At 51.3% G+C, this 21,421-nt stretch overlaps 6 protein-coding genes across 6 annotated transcripts; 4 read left to right on the forward strand and 2 right to left on the reverse strand.

The window, feature by feature from the left end:
• Positions 1-980: 980 nt before the first annotated feature.
• On the forward strand, positions 981-1,779 carry CGCS363_v014581 (uncharacterized protein; the record flags this gene model as incomplete). The annotated part of the gene is made up of 2 exons (XM_036646430.1): positions 981-1,682; positions 1,735-1,779. The coding sequence occupies 2 exons, from the start codon at positions 981-983 to the stop codon at positions 1,777-1,779; spliced, it is 747 nt and encodes a 248-aa protein (XP_036488468.1).
• Positions 1,780-3,081: 1,302 nt separating this feature from the next.
• Positions 3,082-4,100, forward strand: CGCS363_v014582 (Transcriptional activator protein DAL81; the record flags this gene model as incomplete). Its single annotated transcript, XM_036646431.1, has 2 exons — positions 3,082-3,398; positions 3,452-4,100. 2 exons carry the CDS (start codon positions 3,082-3,084, stop codon positions 4,098-4,100), a joined length of 966 nt encoding a protein of 321 aa, XP_036488466.1.
• A 726-nt stretch (positions 4,101-4,826) lies between these two features.
• Positions 4,827-6,430, reverse strand: CGCS363_v014583 (putative transporter; the record flags this gene model as incomplete). Its single annotated transcript, XM_036646432.1, has 4 exons — positions 4,827-5,127; positions 5,176-5,418; positions 5,467-6,184; positions 6,238-6,430. The coding sequence occupies 4 exons, from the start codon at positions 6,428-6,430 to the stop codon at positions 4,827-4,829; spliced, it is 1,455 nt and encodes a 484-aa protein (XP_036489018.1).
• Positions 6,431-7,011: 581 nt separating this feature from the next.
• On the forward strand, positions 7,012-8,484 carry hyuC-1 (N-carbamoyl-L-amino-acid hydrolase; the record flags this gene model as incomplete). Its single annotated transcript, XM_036646433.1, has 4 exons — positions 7,012-7,115; positions 7,171-7,485; positions 7,545-7,810; positions 7,871-8,484. The coding sequence occupies 4 exons, from the start codon at positions 7,012-7,014 to the stop codon at positions 8,482-8,484; spliced, it is 1,299 nt and encodes a 432-aa protein (XP_036488508.1).
• Positions 8,485-9,157: 673 nt separating this feature from the next.
• fsa7-0 (MFS transporter fsa7) lies at positions 9,158-10,868 on the reverse strand (the record flags this gene model as incomplete). Its single annotated transcript, XM_036646434.1, has 6 exons — positions 9,158-9,279; positions 9,342-9,473; positions 9,538-9,934; positions 9,993-10,231; positions 10,287-10,347; positions 10,404-10,868. 6 exons carry the CDS (start codon positions 10,866-10,868, stop codon positions 9,158-9,160), a joined length of 1,416 nt encoding a protein of 471 aa, XP_036489017.1.
• An 8,249-nt stretch (positions 10,869-19,117) lies between these two features.
• Positions 19,118-21,321, forward strand: CGCS363_v014586 (uncharacterized protein; the record flags this gene model as incomplete). The annotated part of the gene is made up of 2 exons (XM_036646435.1): positions 19,118-19,251; positions 19,302-21,321. 2 exons carry the CDS (start codon positions 19,118-19,120, stop codon positions 21,319-21,321), a joined length of 2,154 nt encoding a protein of 717 aa, XP_036488464.1.
• Between the last annotated feature and the right edge of the window lie 100 nt (positions 21,322-21,421).

The following is a 21,421-nucleotide window of genomic DNA, read 5'->3' on the forward strand; positions in this document are numbered from 1 at the left end:
GGGCCCCTAAGGCAAGGCCCTTAAGGCAGAGCCCCTAAGGCAGGGCCCCTAAAGCAAGGCCCTTAAGGTAGGGCCTCTAAGGTAGAGCCCTTAAGGTAGGGCTTATGCTAAGCATATATATGCTCTTAAGGCCCCTAAGGTAGGGCCCCTAAGGCAGAGCCCTTAAGGTAAAGCCCCTAAGGCAGGGCCCTTAAGGTAGAGCCCTTAAGGCAGGGCCTCTAAGGTAGGGCCCCTAAGGTAGGGCCCCTAAGGTAGGGCTTATGCTGAGCATATACTAGGTATAACCTCTAAAGCTTAGAGGGTAGGGCTCCTAAAGCCCCTAAGGCCTAGGGGGTATATACTAAGCATATACCTTAGAAAGTTTATATACCTTAAAGTATAGAGGGCTACGTTAAGGCTAGAGTATATGCTAAGCATATGCTAGACTTCGTACTATGTAGGCTTTTTATGTATGCATAATAGAGAGCTGAAGTTCTCCTGCGCCCCCCTCGGAAGTCTGTAGACCCCTGGGCGAGCAGCACTCTGTTGTTTTGTCACCCCACCTTCCGTCCCACCTACATAGTTACCCCTGAGATGCACAAGGGTTTAAATTAAAACAAATTGAGAACGACAATCAAGCTCACGAAAAGCGGAAGCCCACTCTATTAGAACAGGGCCAGGCGCGAACCCAGAGTGGGACATTGAAGGGAAATAACTGGGGTTCGTTGCCGGTATGCCGATCATTGGGTTAGTTGCGGTTCTGAGTTGCGCGCAAGTTGCGAGTTGGGCGGGTTGAAGTTGCAGATAGAGAGATGTTGAAATTGACTCAAATAGACAGAAAAGATCGTCGTCGGAGCGTTTCTTGGGCTTGAACATATACTAAGCATCAGTTCCATTCAGCCTTCTCAATTCAACCACACCTTTGGCCACCAAGAGCCGCCACACTCCTCTATTCCAACTACCTACGTTCACTTCCTCCCTTGACGAGATCCACCATCACGATGATTGCCCCCAAGTCTTTCTTTCTCAGCCTGGCGCTGATCGGCTCGAGTGCCACTGCCAACCCCCTACTGAACAAGCGCGATGTTACTTGGGGTCCCATCGCTGGCTTCCAGGCCACGACCTCCGAGATCATCAGCACCGTTAGCACCATCTACCCCGGCAAGATGCCGTCCGGCCAGAAGGGCTACATGTTCGCCTGGATCGGTATCGGTGCTGAGACCGGTGATCTGATCCAGAGCATCGTCGGCTCATACCCCGCTGGCATGAGCGAGTGCACCGGCTCCGCGGCCGACTCCACCTGGTGCATTTCCTCCGAGGTCTACGGCCTGGACAGCACCGGCGCGACTGTCCAGTTCGTCGGAGACAAGAGAACCGCCGACACCAACTACGAGAACGGCATCATCTTCAACTACACCCTCATCGACAAGTCGACCTACCTCTGGGAGCAAACCATGACTGACGCCGTCACCGGCGAGCTTCTGTCTACCTACCAGAAGAAGTCCGGAAAGATGACTCTGTGGAACACGGCCATTGAGCTGCAGGACAACAACGGAGCTGCCCCCACGGGAACCGTTGAGCCCCAGTACTACACCAACACCACCATTGTCTTCGCCGAGAAGGATGCTGCCTACAAGGACGGCGCTTACACCGAGTCCGGAGCCACATACTCTGGCATTGCTACCGCTGATGGCGGCAAGACGGTATGTTACAAATGGAAATATTGTTTCGAACCAAGTACTGATAAGTATTTAGTGGACCATCGAGAAGATCACCGTCCCAGCTATGACTAGCTCCTAAGCGGCCTGAAAGCTGTAGGGCCGAATGCAGTAACGCTCTTTGAGCGAGGCAGCCCTGCAATGCATTGCGGAAGCAGGGCTTCAGGTGAGGGAAACCTTTATTTTCAATCTTGTACAAAGAATTACAACTTCAATATATACATACCAGGCAGCCTGGTGTGCTGCCGACTCGAACCTACCTTTTAGCTGGAAAATATCAGAAGAGGCCTCATCGAGCACCTCGCCTGGTGTGATATATGAAGACTTCCATCTGCTGTGAACAAGTTGCCATTCGACTAAGATAAAGTAAGAGTACAAACAAGTTTCTATTGCGCTTTTCCGCAAATTCGACCTCCTCAACTCAAATATTGGTGTAAATTCACGACAGGTCTGGACGGAACTTGTGGAGGTCCCGGGATGAAGCCGGACGTGGGGTAAGATGCCCGCATAGTGCCAGGGGTAATTGCACACTGTGTCTTGGTTTGAGTTTGAGTTGCGAAAGTTGCCCACAGCCTCTTCTGAAGTTGCTGTCCTCATAGCAAGTCAACCGCACTGAGTTAGAGACGATGCTATCGTACTTCAAGAGGCGTCTTCCAACGAGACTTTATTGTTGCGACGAAGAAGACCACTACCTGGAATAGGATCAACAATCATCCGCCGACACTATCTTGCGCTATTTTCCTTGCATCATTTGAGCCGATCTTCGGAATGAGTTCTCCAGTCATTCCTTTTGCATCATGAGTGCATCTTCAGCAGCCACAGATCTCACAGTAGCGGGGACCAGACGCTATCGGTCCAAGGCACAGCGACCATGTGACCTATGTCGCGCACGCAAGGCGCTGTGCAACATCCCGGACCCGTTGCAGCCCTGCCAGCTGTGCAAGAGAATAGGCCGGGAATGCACCTTTGTTGGTAACCCCGGTAGAAGGCCGAAGGGTCGTCAAGCTGTCTCTCCTGCGTCAGCTACCGGACCACAGAGCCAATCACCTACCGAGAATGTGATGACTTTATCCCCAGGTCTCATGTTGCAAGCACAGCAAGACATGATAGACTTGACAAGTACCTCTTGCAACCAAACAATCTCCCCGCCAAATATGCTGATAATTCTGCAGATAATACCGCTGAGGATCCACATGCCGGCTCGGAGTTTATCTGGCCCAGCAATAGCCCCTTGAACTGGGATCTGGGAAACGACCAACTCGCTCAGAATCTTGAGTTTCGAGACTCACCGACTGCCTTTCTGGAACCCCAAGGACGTAATGTAATATCCGGCGATCAAGGGGTCTTGCAACCTGCAATACATGCGGCTGTGAAATCACCAGACATGGAGTATACCCAGGAAAGAAGTTCATTAGACGAACGTCCGAACCACTCCACAACATTTATCGGAAATTCGAACGAATCTGATCCATTCTTGGTGAATCATTTCCCTCACAATGACCAAGATGAGATCGACTTCTTCAGGGTCACGTACCGACAGGTCACTGATGACAAGAGTCAACCACTTCATTTCTTGCAAAGCCAGACCGGAACAGCCGCTGAATCGCAAAAAGTCCTCGGCGAGTGTCTTCCTAAAATAGATGAGCGGGAGAGATTGGAAAATATCGTCGACAAGGCTACTGGAGTGTCACTCGTCAGGCTGTAAGTGCCCCCTGTGGCTCTCATAATAACATGGGTAGACTAACCCTCTGTAGATATTTCAGATTCGTCTTCCAAGCATTGCCCATTCTCTCCCGGTCGCTTGTCCTCCCGGATGTAGAACGCTTTGTCGCAGAGGCGTCGACTGGCCTGTTGGCAGGTATCTACATGCTCGCGTTGCCATTCACGCCATGGGATGAGGCACTATGTATGAACAATGCATATACGAAGCCAAGTGTCGATGGTCTCTGGCAAATCTCATATATCTGTCTTCAGAGAGAGTTGCACTTCCCGCGACTCTCGACCGTTCAGATCTTCCTCTTGCTACTAAACCAGGTATCTTTTGATTCCGTCTCAGTCGAGAATCCTTCTGCCTGGTCCATGGCTGCTTCATTGCTCGGGATGGCGCAGTCGTTGGGTCTCAATGCAGATCCAAGGGGCTGGAACCTGCCACCTTGGGAGATTAGGCTGCGGAGAAGACTGTGGTGGTCTGTCTATGTTGAGCATACTTGGAGGTCTGTCACTCATGGTCGGTCGTCTATGATACGACATGATGACTGGGACGTATCCCCTCTCACCGTGGATGATTTTGCCGTTGACCCTACAACACCGACAATGCCTGGTGGATCTCAGCCACCAGACTACATCATACAACTCTGCTCGTTGACAAGGATCGCCGATGAAATCTGCCGGCTATTCTTGTGAGTTACTTCGTCCCAGACCCATGATTCGTCTAACGCTCTCAGCACCCTTCGCGCGATATCACAACGCCCAGCACTAGAGACATTGATAGCTCAAGCACGTGGCCCTCGGCAACAACTTCTCGACTGGTTGGATCACTTACCCCAATCTCTCCAATTACATCCCGAAACCGAGCCTTCTGCAGAGCACTCCATCGAAAGCCATGCTCCGTTGTACGTTACGTATTACACCGTTCATATTCTCATCTTCCGCGCCCTGTTGCGCCCCATCATAAGCACCGACATCAACCCGAGTATGCTACCAGCATCTTCAACCTCTATCCTCCAAGCTTCGCGAAGCTTGATGCAGACCATAACGAAATTCATCTGTGGACTCGATGTAAGACATCAGTCCGCTTTCTGGCCGGCTTACACCAGACACTGTCTGTCATACCCAGGACTGTTTTGCTACATGCTGTCGCTGCAACAAAGCGAGCCCCACATGTTATCGTTTGATCGGGCTTTACTTGACACTTGGAGAAAAGCGTTGCGGACAAGAGTACAATCGTGGTCATTTTTGCGATTTGCTATTGTAAAGGTGGACGCTATCTACTGGAAAGGCCTCCGAGAGCCTGCGTCTTGACATGGAACGACGCACAAGCATTCAAGGACATATACATATCCTGTACAAAGCTCCGCTAAATTAATCTATTTATGGCTTGAGGTGTTCATCAAGGCAGTTCAGCTGCTTTCAGAACACGTATTGGAAGTGTAACGCTTGATCGCCTTTCTTACCATTGCTTTCCTTGCCCTCGGCCAGTAGACGCTCCTTACGGCGCATACGCCATTTGAGAAGAGCGTAGATCAAACCTATACAAATCAATGCAATAACCTCTCCTCCAAGAGACACCGCATTGCCCATGATGTACCTCGGGGCATCGTATGAGGGGTAAATCTGGGATGCGGCCATGCCAGAAGCGTTTGCCAGAGAGATGAGCATTGCAATCGAAACGGAGCGCTTGTAGTCGGGTTGAATATTGTTCGAAACCCAGCTAGAAGGGGTCAGCATGAACATCATACTCTTCAATAAGGCGACTTACGTGACGAGGACAGTATTGAAGGAATAAACCCCAGCGCCCACAAGGAACATGGCAAAGAATCCAGCGGCTTTGTTGCCGGTGCCAACTGCAATGGCATACCCGCAAATGACCAGTGCGGGAGAGTGTATGAGACAGACAGCGCGGCGGTTGATTCTGTCAGACACAAATGTTGTGATCGCGGTTGAGATGGATGCAAGGATATAAACTGGGATGCTCAAGTAGTTCGCCTGAAGAGAAGTATACCTAGAGATAGTCAGCGAATGTTCAACTTTGGGATATCCTGAAACGTACCCGAGACCCTTCAGCAAAGTAGGGAGAAACGTGCCGAAACCAAAGAGGGCGATTGAGGAGCAAAACAGTGCCACGGAAGCGAGATAGACGAAGGGGTCCGTAATGGCCATGACAACCTGTGGCCAGGAAAACGAGGTCTTCTCTTTAGACATTTGGTCTCGTTCCTTGATGCGCATCATCACAGCTTTCTCCTCGCTCTTAAAAAACCAAGCTGTCTCTGGCGACGTTGGCAAACTGACCCAGCAAATGACGCCTATGACCAGCGAAATTGTACCCTCGACAATGAACAACCACCTCCAGGCAGACAGCCCGTGGCGTGCACCCATGCTTTGGACACCGTATGCGAATAACCCGCCCAGTGCACCGGATAACGCAATGGTGATGTAGAGTACGGCAACACGCTTACCCTGCGATGCAGGCGGATAGATTTCTGAAATGACGTAGATCAAGGCGGGGAAGAGACCGGCCTCGAAGAAGCCAAGAAGAACTCGCAAGGCGATGGCTTCGCCGTAGCTGTTGATGAAACCCGTACCGATGGTGATGGCGCTCCAGCTGACAATCGCGATGGCAAGAACGCGGCCTGGACCCAGCCTCTTGACGGCCATGACCCAAGGGGTCTCGAAGACCACATAGGAGATGTAGAAGTACATTGAGATGTCGTTGAAGTCGGTGCCTTTCATCCCCGTGTCTTCTTCCAGACCAAACACGCGAGCATTTCCTAAGATCTGTCAGTCAGTGCGTCAATGAAGAGACATGGGTGGAATTGCAAACCGATGTTTGTTCGGTCAAGGTAAGCGAAAAGGACGAGCAGCGCCATCTGCGGCATCACGAACTTGTCGAACTTGGACAATACTGCTCGTTCCTGGGGATCGACTGCGATCTCCGCAGCATTGAGGCTGCTGCTATCATTTTGCTGCCGGACCTCGACATCCTTGTTCGACAAGTCTTTGCCTGGGATGGTCATCGTGGCGGGTATGGTACGAGGCTATGAGGTTTGCAGCGATGCTCAAGTTGACAAGACCATGCATGTGACTTTAAACCAATTGCAACATCCTTACGAGATATGGGCTGCTGTATATACTCAATTGATAAATGCAGTTCCTTTGATTTCCCGACGTGGCGGACAATGGACCAACAGGGTCGAATGATTGTAGAGATACCACCTCGGGTCTGATAACCGGCAAAGCTGCCATTGGCTACCTTACTGCGTTTACCTGGGGATAAGCTATCCGATAACTAGAGTTAGCCCCGCATTGTCGGCGGTCAGCCGGGGTAAATACCGACGGCCGATGACGGCCGACGGCGGACAACCGCCGTCGGTGGATAATCACTTCCCAATTGGGTTGTCCTATCGCCCGGTGCGGGGCATCCTCAGACGCCGTTGGCTGTTTGCCGATCTGAGCATGCTTGAGTTGGTATATCACTTCATGCCATGAATCTCCATGAAGGATTTTGACAATACACTTTTAGCTGAATTCATTGGACTCTACTCGACTTATTCTTACATAACCAACTAGCAAAAAGCTTTACGGAAGAAAGCAAAACATGGGTTCTCTGGGCACCAGGAGTCAACTGAAAATCAGCCAAGAGAGCTTGGCCGGGCTGCTCCATGAGAGTTGCCAATTTGGCGCCGCACATCGATATGGAAAGTGAGTCTGCCACAAAATCATTCAGATTTGCGCGTCCATAATCTCACAATGACAGAGCTTCTATCGACACCGGTATGGCGCGACTTAGTCTCGATGACACAGACAAGCAAGTGAGAGATTGGTTCATGCAGCACGCCAAGTCGCTCGGCTGTGAGACCTTCTATGATGAGATGGGTAACTTGTTCGCAATTCGTGCTGGAAAGAACAATGATGCACCCCCAATCATGATGGGATCCCATCTTGACACGCAGCCTACTGGAGGTCGCTACGATGGCATCTTGGGTGTCATCTCCGGTCTCGAGGTGCTGCGAGTTTTGAGTGAGAATGATTATGAGACCGAAGGGCCAGTTGGTGTCGTCAATTGGACAAAGTACGTCTTCTTCTCGGTTGCACAAAGTCCGTTCCCAACTAAATACTGACTAAATCTAGCGAAGAGGGCGCGCGGTTCCCGAAAATGGCCGTATCTTCAGGCGTCTGGGCTGAAGCCATCCCGCTTAAAACAGCCTGGGACCTGAGAGAAGTGTCGGCACGCGACGGTCAACCCAAGTCCATGAAGGAGGAGCTAGACAGAATTGGCTACACCGGTGAACGCGCGGCTTCGTACCGCACAAATCCTTTTGCTGCCCACTTCGAGCTACACATCGAACAGGGCCCTATTCTGGAAGATGAAAAGCAGAAGATTGGTGTCGTTCAAGGTGAGAACCCCAGCCTAGTGATGGCTATGAGACCTGACTGAGTATTCACACTCAAAACAGGCGTGCAAGCTTTCAAATGGTTCAGCATCACTGTCAGAGGTCGCGATAGTCACGCCGGAACAACACCACTGTATGCGCGCAAGGACCCGGTACTCTGTGCAAGCAAGCTTATCGTTGCGGCCAACGCCATCGCTCATGAGTTCAATGGTCTCGCTACAACGGGCATCTTCACCACAGATCCAGGAACAGTCAACACAATGGCGCACACGGTCAAGTTCACCCTTGACGTGCGGCATGTAGAGGACGCAGTGTTGGGCGAGATGGTCCGCCGCTGCGAGGAAGAGTTTGAGCGTGTCGGAAAAGATGACAGCGGGAAAGGATGCGTTGTGGACTGGGAACTCCTGGTCGACAGTCCGGCTGTTCAGTTCCATCCGGATTGCATCGCTGCTGTTGAGGCGAGTGCTGCTGATGTGTGCTCCACGCTTCCCGAGGCCGGTGAGCGTAAGCTGTTCAGACCAATGATCAGTGGTGCCGGACACGACAGCTGCTATACGAACCTGCGGGTGCCGACAAGCATGATCTTCACACAGACGAGGGATGGTATCAGCCACAACCCTACGGAATATTGCTCACCGGAGGACTGGTATTATTATTCCCGTCAACCTGATTGGTAAACGACACTGACCTTTGCATAGCGCGATTGGTGCCAAAGTGTTACTTGGAGCGGTACTGCGTTATGATAAGCTGCGTGCCGGAAAATAAGTGCCACCGTCGGCCCCGAGTGTTCAATGTAAGATCAATCGACGATCCAGGGTGCTTGGTGAGCGGAGTGGCTGAGTCGTGAGCGGAAGACAATTGCCGAAACAGGTGCATTGCCCTAGATGATATTACAAAGCTCAATAGTGCCCAAAATTACGTTTTTCTTTTTGCACTAGATATCACAGAACACCATCAATATGCAAGTAGAGAAGTGGAAACAACGCGCCGAATCAAGGAAAAAGTGATATTTGGCGGCTGAGAGAAGGAGCTGGCGGTCGGAGAGAAAGTCCGTAGGTGTTCAAATCCCACTCAAGTTGACGTTCCCAGTCCCAAGCTTTTAACTTGTCCGCTTCCTCAGTCTTGTGAGAAGTGCATATGCTCTTGCGTTTCAGTGACTATTTATCTAATTCAACAGATGAGGCAGTAGTCTAATATCTATGTTCAATGTCCCATTGATGCAATACTTCGCAAAGTTATCAATCTCTTTTTAGACTCCAACTAATGCAAAACAAACGTGCCTAGCAGAAAAGCACGACAATCCCCACCTGGAACATTGATAATTTCAAACTACTCATGCTTCGTTTCAAGTTACACACAACTGTCGGCATCATTTTCAAGCTTGTCATCAATAGTCTTCTGGCTTTCAACATGCAGTGTCTTCTTGATCATCGCCAAGACAAGCACGCCACCAAAGGTAGCACCAACTCCAGCTAAAAAGGACAGTCAGCAACTAAATTAAACGTCTCAATCTGTCAAGATGATATGAGCTTACTGATGGTAAAGGCCCAGCCGACTCCGATAGCGTCTATCATGGGAACAACACCACCAACAGCACCGGCCCCAAAGCAATATTGGATGATGTACTTTCCGCTAATGACAGCTGTTCTCTTTTCGGGTGCAACTTCTGTCAAAAGGTAGTTCGGTCAGCAATAGATAGGGCCACGTAATAATTTCAGGGTTGAACTTACCAGCGGCGTACGTATTCAATCCGCTAAACGACCACATGAGACCAAAGCCTTGAACGAATGAGCTGATAACGGGCAAAGCCATCCCGCCAACTTCGAGTTGCAGACTCCAACCGAAGACCAGTGTTCCTAGCGGTAACAGGAAGAAGAAGGCAGGAAGACAGGCATTGAGTCGGTCCTGCGGCAGGCGGAGCCCATTTCGCTTTTTGATGTATACCTTGACCGTACGGTCGGACAGCGCACCGCCGATCATGCTGCCAAGCAAGAAGCCAGCTCCTGGGGCAAGATAGAATAGACCGCTGATAAGGGGAGTAGTGAGGTTGAATCGTGGGTTGATAACTCGTCGAACAGATGCTATGAGGGCGTACTGATTGAAGCCTAGTAACCCGCAAGCGAAGTCCTGAAATCGGTAAGGGTTAGCGATAGTGACTGAGACAGTATCCGAGGGAAAGACCTACCGCCATGATGATGTTTGGGTTCTTAAGCAAACGAAACACATCCAATGGACTGAACTTGCGCAATGCACCCATGACATAATTGTCGCTGGATCTACCCTTAGCTTGCTGGTTGTCACAACCGACTGTATTCGGAATGAATAGGTATCCCAACGCGAGGCCAGAGAACGCCATTCCTGCTTGGACGACGTAGATGATTCTCCATGTTGTGTATGAGACTATGACACCTCCGATCATGGGCGCTTTCATCAAAGTCAGCGCAAGCGCTTTGTGACAGAACCAAGCTACCTTACTGACCCAATGAGTTTGCAGCAACAGAGCTTCCAAGAAACAGGCCGACTGCCAAGCCACGACTGGTCTGTCAATCACGTCAGAGAATAGTCTTGGAATCGGGAAACTTCGACAACAACTGACTGGTTCGAAAGTGTCTGCCAAGATGGTTTGTCCAGCAATAAGAAAGTAAAGTCCGGTTGCTCCTCCGAGGATCCAGGCAGTGACGAAGAAAGCGAAGCTCTGAGATGTAACTGAGCCCACTGAAGACAGCGTGAGCATGATTGTAGCTAAGAGATAGGTAGGTCTGCGACCAATGATTGTGCTGATTGGCAACCAGATGAGGGCAGACACAGCCATCGCAATGAAAACGCCAGCGTTGGCTGTGGTAATGACGTGGGTCGGGACATCGAAATCGGTGGCAACCTCTGCAACTGCTGTCATGATGGAGCTGCTGGCGAAGGTAGCAGGCAAAGTCATCCAGCAAACGACAAACAGTATCGTCCATTTTTGCCATGTTGGTAACTTTGTCACTATGTCGTCCGATTCTGGGACAGCCGGTCCGGCCGGCTTCTCCGATTTTGTTTCGCGGGCTGCCTGGTTAGGCATGATCGCGTTTGTTTTGCTATCTCGACTCTGAAATCGTCTATGTCTGATGCCGCTTTCGTAAATGGCTCTAATACAAAGTACGAAAGATCAATCACAAAAGAAACAGAAAACAATATTGAACAGACAACGGAATCCCGGCGGTCAGCGACAGAACGAGACAATTATCTTTCTAGGTTCAAAAAACACGATATGCAAGCCATTGTGTATGATCCATCCTTCAGGCATCGAAGGACGTATCACCCCTGATCCATCGTCAAACGCTCGAAAGCCTTGACGGGATCGACAGTAAGCTGCAGTGGACATTGACGGCGCCTCAAGATGTCGGCGCTTCTTCCAGTATTACATGAGGCTCTGACTTGAGATTTTGTCAGCAAAGGCGGTCTCGAAGACAGCTTTGGCTTGAAGCATGAGGCTTTGACTTTGAGTGCAGTGCAAACTTGACTCAAATAGGTCGGGCATCAGGGGGAGGCGGCTGACGCTTCACTGCATCAGCATCATGAACTCATTGGTGTTTCCCAAAGTGGCAATTGGGGAAGCTTCGTGCTAGTCAAAGACAGGTCTGAGTGGCTTGCAGACTAGGAATAGCGCCCGCTTGCTTACCGCAATTAGAGCTGTGACAAGGATGCGGGAATGCTGGCTTGCAAGAAGCTTCGAATCCCAAAACCAAATCTCAAACTCCGTCGGGCGCACTCATCGCCCTATAAGGCTGCCTAGATGGGTGGCTTGCTCTCAGTCAGTGTTGCAAATCTCCTCGTAGAATTCAACGGGCATTCACTGGTTTGATGCAGAGCCACACAGACAATGTCGGCGCTCCTACGGGCGCTTGCACGGTAGATGCCGAACGGCGCCGACCTTCGTGAGGCGCGGCTATGTATCCCTGGATCCTGAAATATTCCTTTTCGGGGTTCATCGTTGGTTGCCTAGATCTTCGAAAACACTTTTCTTGCTTCATCATGATCTTCGCACCTCAGCAGCTGTACCTGTTTCGGACAAGATGGCTTGGCTTAGCCTGGCAAAGCTTGAGCGCATGGCGTTTGTGGGGAAATATGCGCATCAGCCAGGAGATGACCTGTAGCGCACCTAGACCCTTTACGGATGGCTCCTAGCTGAGAAGGGATTGTTTACATGAGAGACAAGGAATTCAATGAAAAGGCATCAGAAGATTATCGTGCGATGGTGAGCGTACACGAGTATTTTTGGGATGGGAGACAGGGAAAAGTGAGGTCAAAGCGTGGACAAAGCTCATAGAACGCGTTACGCGTATCGAGTTAGACGTCACATTGAATAAGGTATGAGATTGCTCTCGACAAACGCCAGCAAGAAGCTGCCATCAAGCACGTTTGTGGCAACTGCAACAACAACGTTGTTTGCGCTGGCCAGAAGATTGTGAGTTCAAATCGCTATCCCCAAGCCAGTCAGTTTGCATCTCTGGTATGACACACCGCAGAGCTGCCCATGATATGCTGCGCCGTCGGATTAACGAAGGCATAATCACCGGCGTAGTCAATTGCCGTGGTAGCATAAAAAGAATCCATGCCTGCGTCATTTGGAGATGGAGATTTTGGACATCTTCATACATCTAAAGGAGCTTATCTTTGGACGGAGTGGCTGCCAAGACACCCCGCCAGCTTGGGCTCTTGCAACCTATTTTCAAACGGAGCTATCTTTGCAAATTTAAGTCAAACATCATCTCGAAGGCCTTCTATAATCTATGCTCTGACGCTGTCACCTTGTTGCTGGCGTCTTTCTAAAGACCCTGCAACTCTCCATTTACTTTCCTTGTACTTGATCTTCGGCCCCGCGGGAATTAGTGGAAGACGAAAGAGATTTTGATCACGTTCTTAACCTTTCCACCCAAACCGACAGCCAGAGGCGCATGCACAGGGCACTTGCCACATCGTGCTGGTCCTATTCATTCAGTCCCCTATCATGAGTTGCATGACGTCGACGCCAGTGCGCTTTCTCTTTCTTTTTTTCGCAATCTTTTTCTCTTGTGCTTACAATCCAAAATATGGTTCATGGCGAGATTACGACTCTGAACCGCTTCATTACTGATGTTCTGAACTCTTTGAATCATCACGAATACAAGGCTTGAATACCTTTCGCCAAGTAGGACCGATAGTTGAATTTGGCCTTATACCAGGAGTATCATCACGAGGAGGTTCATTGTGGCTTGCATCATGGTTGCGTCGCATAGTCGACGCTCAAGCATTTCCTTGTCGGCTTAGACCATCTCGCATTACGAACGAATCCTAGGTTTCCTGCCCCGAGCGAGTTCGGATACACTGAGGATCAGTTTATGATCGCCATCCAGAAGAAATACAAGCCAACCAGAACTGTCAGTCCTAAATCGAGGTCCTTTCGGCGTTGAGGTCATGTATGAAAGGCCTAAAACAAAGATTGGCGCAAAAACGCGATACCTTCCTGGACTGTCCGTCCTTTACGATAGAGCCATTACCTTGAATAGAGGCTCTGCGACCATCATGAAAATGATAACCTGTGGAAGCACCGGGGCCCCACTATCGCCCGATTTTACCACCCGTCAGACTTCATCATCGGGTTAAAAGGTTGATAGTCATGCCGTCTCCCTCTTCACCTATCTAAGTCTTCCAATGGCTGTTACTGAAGGTTTCGGTGGAATTTATCAAACATAACATGATAGCGATAGATGAAAAGGGACTCTGATGCGATCGAACAGGGACACACCATTTTCAGGCTTCGCCCCGGGACCATAGATGGGACTGTGTGGATACGCACGTCTTCAGCACAATGGCACCAAGGGGTTGTCCATGGTCATAGAGGATACCGTTGACTGCATCAAATTTAGCTGGGACTTGACTTTGAAAAGACTCTGATTTGCTTGTAACACTTCGCATTTAACAACGGTTTTCTCGACGATGATCGCGCAGTACACCGGCGCCCAGCTATTGCAGACGAGAAGCCTTTCAATTCGAATCTCAATTTCTCAAGTCGTATAGACAGGCCTACTTAGCTCGAGGAAGCCAAGAGAGATCTCAAAGGCAAATTCACAGCTTTGGCTAGAGATACCGAGCAGCTGCCAGTGCTTCCGATGACGACTACTGGGATCTCACAGCTTGAGTTGGCAAACGTTGCTCAAGAAGCTATATCAGTACCCTCAATTGGTACATTTTAACGTAAATTGACATTCACATCCCGGGACCTTCATTTTCCGGATGGCAACTCATTGCTACGCATATAAGCAATATCTGGTTCAGCCCTCTGTGAGTTACATGTTCAAACGTATCACTGTAGTTCAAGACGCCGTTCTTCGGAAGTTGCCGCGCGCTGGTCAGAAAAAAGCCCGATCACTGGAAATTCAAAGTGAGATAAGGACTGATTCTCATGGACGAACGCATCACCGTAGACTCGGAGGAGGCTCTACGCACCTAAAGCATCGAGGACGTCCATGGCTAGCCGTTACTCGCCGACCCAGACCGGATCAGGACAGTCAAGATCATCCAGAGCCACTATTACTGGCAGAGATCGGAGGAGTGGCGATCTGGGAACCACACTCAGGGATGATCGCCGGGTCGTGAATCGTCCATTATGGGGCATTCGAGAACCCCAGACCCAGACCACTGCCACTACCAGAGGGTACAAGCTCTGGAACGGATATAAATGATTCACTTCCGCTTGAAGGAAAAAAAGATGGGAGTAACGACTGCTCAAGGCCATGGCGAGCACGCCGAATAATCGTTATCGATGCTAAGATTCAGATTATTCACAGTCGGGCCCTATAAACGGCTGCTGGCGTCTCCCGAAGTCCGTTGTCCCGAAGTAAACCTACACAGCGAATGGATAACGCCATGTGTATCTGGACATTATCTGACTCGAAGCGGATTTGCTTGAGTGGAAGATTCCCGCAGTATGATCAACTTCACCTTAAGTGTCCCTCGGCATAATATTGTCTTATTGAGCACACAAATAAACAAACTGTACAGTTTGAGCACTGGGTTTCCCGCCTTAATCACCTAGAATAGCGACCTAACCCCGGGCCCAGTTTTCTGCATTATCTCCTGCTTTACAGCCCGATGCCGTTGGATTCATGTGACGCATCCCTCGGCTGGTGGCATAAGGTGGCCAGGTATCCCGTGCTAAGTTCTGCGACGCCAGCTTCTCACAGAGATCCCCTCAGAGATCGTTTCTTACGCCTTGATTCTAATCAAAGCCAAAGATCTGCCTCGGCCTCGATCGTCCAAAGGCGCCGGCAACGCAATATGACGACGTTATTCGCGAATGTCGACCGTTAATTCCCGCTGCGTCCATCGAAGCGCAGAATTTTTAGGGTACTATTGCTGAAATATTCGAGGACCGCGACGAGGCCTATCGTCAGACAAAGCTGCTGCAAGCATGCCTGTCATGCAAGGTATCCTTGTCCTGGCTTGGGTTAGGGCGACGTTTTCATCTCGACACTGTTCATATCTTCTAAGGGACTGAAGCAACAGAAGTGTACTCCCTTTTCTTGTCTTTTACGGGTCTGAAATGATGGGCACTGGAAGAAGAAAATATGGACGCCGAGAAGAATCCTCGGAAGAGTGAAAACTTATCAGCCCCACAACCGGACCCTGCTGCGCATCACTTGACGCCTCTGTATGCCTACGTAGCAGCTGCAGTACTTTCGTGCTTCAAGGCCATACGGCATCCGCGGCAGGACTAAGTATGCCGCGATCCCCGACCCCCGAGTTGCCCGCCGTCACAACTTCGAAATCATCCCGAAGAACCAAAGAACCAACAGCATGGTATCTTCCATGTGAGTGTGAGTGGGGGGATGGTTCTCGAGCCTCCCAATGACGCCACAAAGAAGCAAACTTCTTCGAAGATTCGCCAACCTTTCGTCATGAATCTTTGATTTAAGTAATAACGCTGTTAGATCGTACAACCACCACAGGGTGCAACAGATACATGCGGGGGTGTCATGCGATCAGGTATCGAAGCTCGAAGACGGAGAGATTTTCATCTGAGGTGTCGGGGTGCTCATAAGAAATCTTCCTCTGCTTGAGAGTGGTGGAGACATAGCAAGTCCTTAATGAACGGGCCGAGATGATGAATGAGGAACATCTGGCGTTGGCCTACTTGTACCCTCGGCCGGTAACATTGGTTTTTTTTCTTCTGCCAACCCATCCCTTTAAAGTCATAAACATGAAGATATTGGGAGTGGGATGAGGGTCTCGAAGGCTACATGTTGGTGGATGTCAGGCCGGCGTACCACCAATTCTGACGAGGCGTTGAGTAAGGTAGTCAGAGCTTACCTGTGTTGAGAATCTACCACAAAGACAGCCACAGCCCAGTCGACGACATACTTCAGCACGGCCGCAGTTATGGCACGAACATAAGTCCTCTAAATATTTCGGGCTGCTATCGATGCTGTATTGAAGATAGCTGTTGCTCGGGACATGTTGGGTTGCTGTAGCAACATTCCATTGGCATGGGCGGCGTCAATATGGTATCACGAATGGACAAAGAGCTAGCAGATTCAATAGACGCCGTAATTTCCGAGTATGAATTCCTCGACATCACTATCAAAGGTTTGCCTGCCCAGTACGGACCCATTTTTCTCTTTCGTCTTGCCACTATTATCGAGACGTATACCCAGTTGCTCAACGCAGAATCTTCATCTATTCTTACTATTAAAATCCAGATCCTTTATATTTAGCCCCCATTCGCAGCCAGGGCTACCTGAGGCCCCAATTCTACCGTCTCATGAACTTCCTTCTCACCTACGTTTCTTTCATGTACACTCCTTCGAATTGAATCTGTTATTACTTTTATTAATCACGAAGCGTCTTGTTGAAACAATAGTGACGACTGTGAGTTAGTAATGCTTGCAGCTATACTTGAGCTTCCTGACTCGCTTTACCCCAGACTAACCTTGCACTTCAAGGGGTCATGTGTAGTGTGTGTTGACCAACCTTGGAGAAGCTTGGAGTTGCCGTGGCCTTAAACGTCGCCCAACCCAATCACATTCAACCACCTAACTGGCTTATGAGAATATTTACTCCTACGGAAGACTCGACTCTTTAAGTTCTTCGCCGTTAACCCCCCAGTCAATCACATAGAAGGAAGGCGGAACCCCGGGACCAGGTTCTTCCACAATTTCTGTACCCAAGGAACCCCGTGCTCGAAGCCGTCAGATCAGACCAATCACACAGAGTATGCGCTCAGAGAATCTTTCCCGAGACGATCCTTACTGTTATGCGAATTCTTTGCGCCCTCGAAAGCATCCCCAACGGATCTGGAGATGCGATTTGGGTGTTTGACAGTTCCGAAGGACACTTTAGCGTCTCTTGCGGCAGCTTGGCCCGATCAACACCTTCATTCCTTGTCTTGCAGCGGAATAGCCTGAAGCTGCGTGTCAGTCTCGATTGATTCACGTCATCTAGCTTTCCAGTCTCGGTTACGTCAATTTACACGACCAAGAGGCACTAAATACTGCCAGCTTCATAGTCTGCATTCCCCCAGCCATGATCATGGGTAGCGAAAGTGGATCACATTGTCCTCTGTCTCTAAGCATGCCGAAAATTTCGCAGGGCAATATTGGTCAAGCATCAGAGGGCCTTGCAGAGCTTTATGGTCGCGCTACGCCCCTTCAAGCTTGCTTCTCTTGTAAGATGTTCTTGTCCCGGCGCGGGGAAAAGTAAGAGAGATAGGCAGTGGCAATCCGTGAAGGATTCCTAAGAGGTTGATGACATGACGACCCGGGCCCTGCTGGGCATCAATCTAGGGTCTTTTGTGAATACACAACCGTCACCATCTAAACTACACATTCAATACACGGCTGAGTTTGCGGTGCGGCGCCTGATATGAGCGATAATACAGACGAGACCTCACTCACAACCAGTGTGTATCAACGGCCAAGAGGGCTGTAACTCGGTTAAATATCTGAACGCATCAACGTGGTGCTGTGGTCTTGGGTTGTCGGCTCATTACAACTCTGGTCTTCATGAATGCGATGAGGACAGAGCAAGTCGTTAATAGACGGGCCGAAGACGGCACGCATGGACGGTTTTGCGGTTGGCCTACGTTCGAAATATGCGAGGTACACGCAGAAGCAATGCGAGACCTTGGAAGTATTTCGCTTTTCCCTACTCATCCCTCTCCTTACTTTCTTACCGTGTAATATGGAGAGCGAGCGATGACATTGACGCTCAGATCATGGCGGCTGTCTCGCTAGCATACCACGAAGTTTGAAGAAGCGTGGAGTAGCCAGAATTTACCGCCCGGGTGAAGCGCGTAGCCATGGAGAGCGCATGGGTCCGGGTCGTCATGGTTCAACTGGTAGCTGTGGCGCCAACGTAGCTCCTCGTCATCTTGCGTTCTGCCGACAATTCCTTTCTGGAGAGCAACATCGCTCAGGACATGGTGGGCTACTAGCCGACGATCGGCGTTGCCATGGACATTGGCGATATGGTTGAGTGGGCATCGCTTGACAAAAGCTTGGAAGATCAGCCTGTGTAACCGCCTTGGAGCATCCCGGCGAACCTCGAGCGGAGGACAAGGTTAATGTATATGAGTAGGAAAGGTTGAAGCGCATTTGATGAGCTGTGAAGAACTCAAGGTGCACTCAGAGGTACTTCACTCTTTGTTCCTCGTCACTTCGACACAGCAACTCATAACAACACTTAATTACTAAGGGACATATCCAAATATTGAGAGTTGGAGGAGAGACGAAAACCAAAGCATAGTTTTCGTCAACAGATTCAGCGTTCCTCATCGCTGTCATAGGTTTTATATAGACTACGAGTAGACCATTGCCTTGAAATGCTAAAAGATAGAACCCAAAGATAAAGACAGAACACCCAACTCATACCTGGCGCTGACAGTGACACATGTGCCGTCAGTGACATCTCCCACTCCGAGAATCTATCGTGAATCGCCCCCCTCTCCGCTTAGTCGTTGGCAACCATGGTGAACCATCCTCCCCTCCGCTTAGTCGTCGACAGCCAGATGAAGTGAGGGGGCTCACAAACAAACCAAGGTCCTTTCCGCGAGACAACAACTAGCCCCTCCGCCCTTTTGCCAAAATCCTTGAAAATCCATTTTTCTCCCATCAACGCGTTTCGTCGAGTAGCTTCCACACCCATTGCCATCATCATCATCAACAACGCAAGCTTCGACAAAGCGACTCACAAACCCTTCTTCATCTTCGCCTTTGCTTTGTAACATAGCCGGATCGCAGACTCGAGAATATTCGACGCAATCGCCGCGCCTCCGTAGTGGAATTTCACAGAATGGCTACCCAGGAAGCTCCCTCGACCTCGACCGACGCGTCTGACCGCGCCGCCGGCCCCCCTGCCCCCAAGCGTCAGAAGGCCGACAACGACGACCTTCGCATCAAGCCTTCTGGAGACAACTCTCTCAAGAAGTAAGTTTCTCCTATCTCAAGTTGGCAAATCGAAATACTGACCTCGCCAGCGTCGGCGTCACCAATCACATCAACCATGGCCCAGTCCATCACGACCCTTCCCGCCACGGCGGCTTCGGCCCCTCCCACCCAGTTCCCCAGACTCCTCAGCCCGCCCCTCGCGCTCTCACTCCGACCAACATTGCGGCCCGGAGGCTCTTGAGCACCCCCCACCTCAACCCTCTGGCTCCCCCTTTTCAGCCTCAGACGCCTGTTCCGATGGCTCCTCTTTCTCGTCCCCAGACGTTCGTGCCGATGGACCCTTTCCGCCCTCAACACCCGAGAATCCCAGGTCCTACCTCCGGCCAGCCTCAGCAGTCTTTCCCCTATCCGCCTATGCTGAACTGCCTCGGCCAAGTCTGCCCCCAGCCGTCTCAGCAGCAAGGCCCCCGTCCTCAGGTGCGTTCTCCCAAGTTCGGTGAGGAGCAACTGGGCTACTTCACCGATGCGCTGCATGACCTGGCCGGGGAGATCACCGCGTCCGGCTTCGAGGTTCCCTTCTCTGTCTCCGATGATGATCTGCACAAACACTCCTATGAAAACACATGGGAACAGTTTGTCCGGGACTTCAAGGCTAACTCAGCCCAGAACACGAGACCTCTGTCGCCCTCCGACTTGCCTCCCGACATGCTGGCTCTCTTTCGCGATAAGGAGGAGTACGTCAAGAAGAACATCAATGCTAGCAAGGAATACTTTAGCGTTCCTCGGGTCGCGGCTCGTGCTCCTTCGGCTGCTCCTGCGCCCAACTCTGCGGCCCCTGGTGCTCCTATCAACCGGGCTATCCAGCCAGCTCCCGTCAACTCCGGCCGACAGCAGATTCCCGGAGCCCCCGTACGCCCGGCTATCCAGGCGGCTCACGACGTTTATGGCCGACAGCAGACCACTGAAGGTCTCGCCAACCCAGCCATCCAGTCGGCTTCGTCCAACAACCCGACTCCTCCCCCTGCTGGCCGGCAGCAAACCGCCAATGTCGTCGGCGCAACCCCGAAGATCTCCGCGGCTGATGGAGCCCCTACCAACCCGGCCGCCCAGCCAGCTTCATCTAACGGCTCTGCCCACCCCAAGAATGGTCAGCAGCAGACTCCCGCCGACGGCAGCGGAACCCCGAAGATGCCGCCCATGGGACACTTCCCGACGAGACCTGCTCTTCCTCCCAAGCGCAAGTCAACCAAGCGTAAGGCTCTCCACGAGGCTCCTGGTGGCGCTCCTGATCTCGCCGTCGCCTCGTCTGCCAACGGTGCTCACGCCAACGGCCCTGCTAATGGCCACTCGAACCGAGCCCAGCCCGCAAACCCCGTCATGGGTGGGAACGCCTCGATGGAAGGTCCCAATGCTCGTCCAGCCGAATTACCAGGCCTTGAGAACCCTCACGCAGACTTCCACCTCGGCACAGGCTTCCGCTCCAATGTGCCCAGCACCAAGACCGAGCTAGGCCTGCTAAACACCCCCGTGGACCGCCGGATCAGCCATCCCTCGCCTCGTCCCGCGGCCGCTCAGCCTGCTCCTACGACCGGCGGTGCTCGTCAGCATCTTGCAGCTGCTCCTCCTTCAGCCCAGCCAGCTGCTGCTGCTCGCCAGGGTGCTCCTCGGCCATCTGTGGCTCGTCCTCCCCTCCACCCCAACGCCGGCCCTCGCCAGTCCTTCATGGACCCTCTTCCTCCTCACATGAGACCCCCGGCCGGCGTCCGTCATCCTTCCGCTCAACCCCCTGCTGGTCCTCACCCAGGCCCTCGCCAGCCCTTCATGGGCCCCCCTCCTGCCTTCCACGGCCCTCCTCGCCACCCCGACAACCTCATCATCTCCAGGTCTACCCTCAACCGCACCCTCACAGCCCTCATCAACGCCCGCCGCGTTACCGAGAGCCTGATCACCCAGGCCGACGCCGGCAGAGACTCCGTCCTGCTCAGAGAACAGGCGCGTGTCGTGGAGAGGGCTATCAAGAACGTCGGTCTTGCGGCTGTTGATCTGGCGCAGGGGGTTCGGGTCGAGGAGTACTGGCCTAATGTTAACTTGGACTTGCTCTTGCAGTGAGGGACATCGGAAGATGGGGTTGGAGGAAAGTCGTCATTCGGGATCGTTTTTGGAGTTGTAGGAATGAATACCCAAGGGAAGGCTCGTTGGTTCTGCTTTT

The sequence above is a fragment of the Colletotrichum siamense genome (genome assembly GCF_013390195.1).
Source record: "Colletotrichum siamense strain Cg363 chromosome Unknown KSG_Cg363_contig10, whole genome shotgun sequence".
NCBI classification, from domain to species: Eukaryota; Fungi; Ascomycota; class Sordariomycetes; order Glomerellales; family Glomerellaceae; genus Colletotrichum; species Colletotrichum siamense.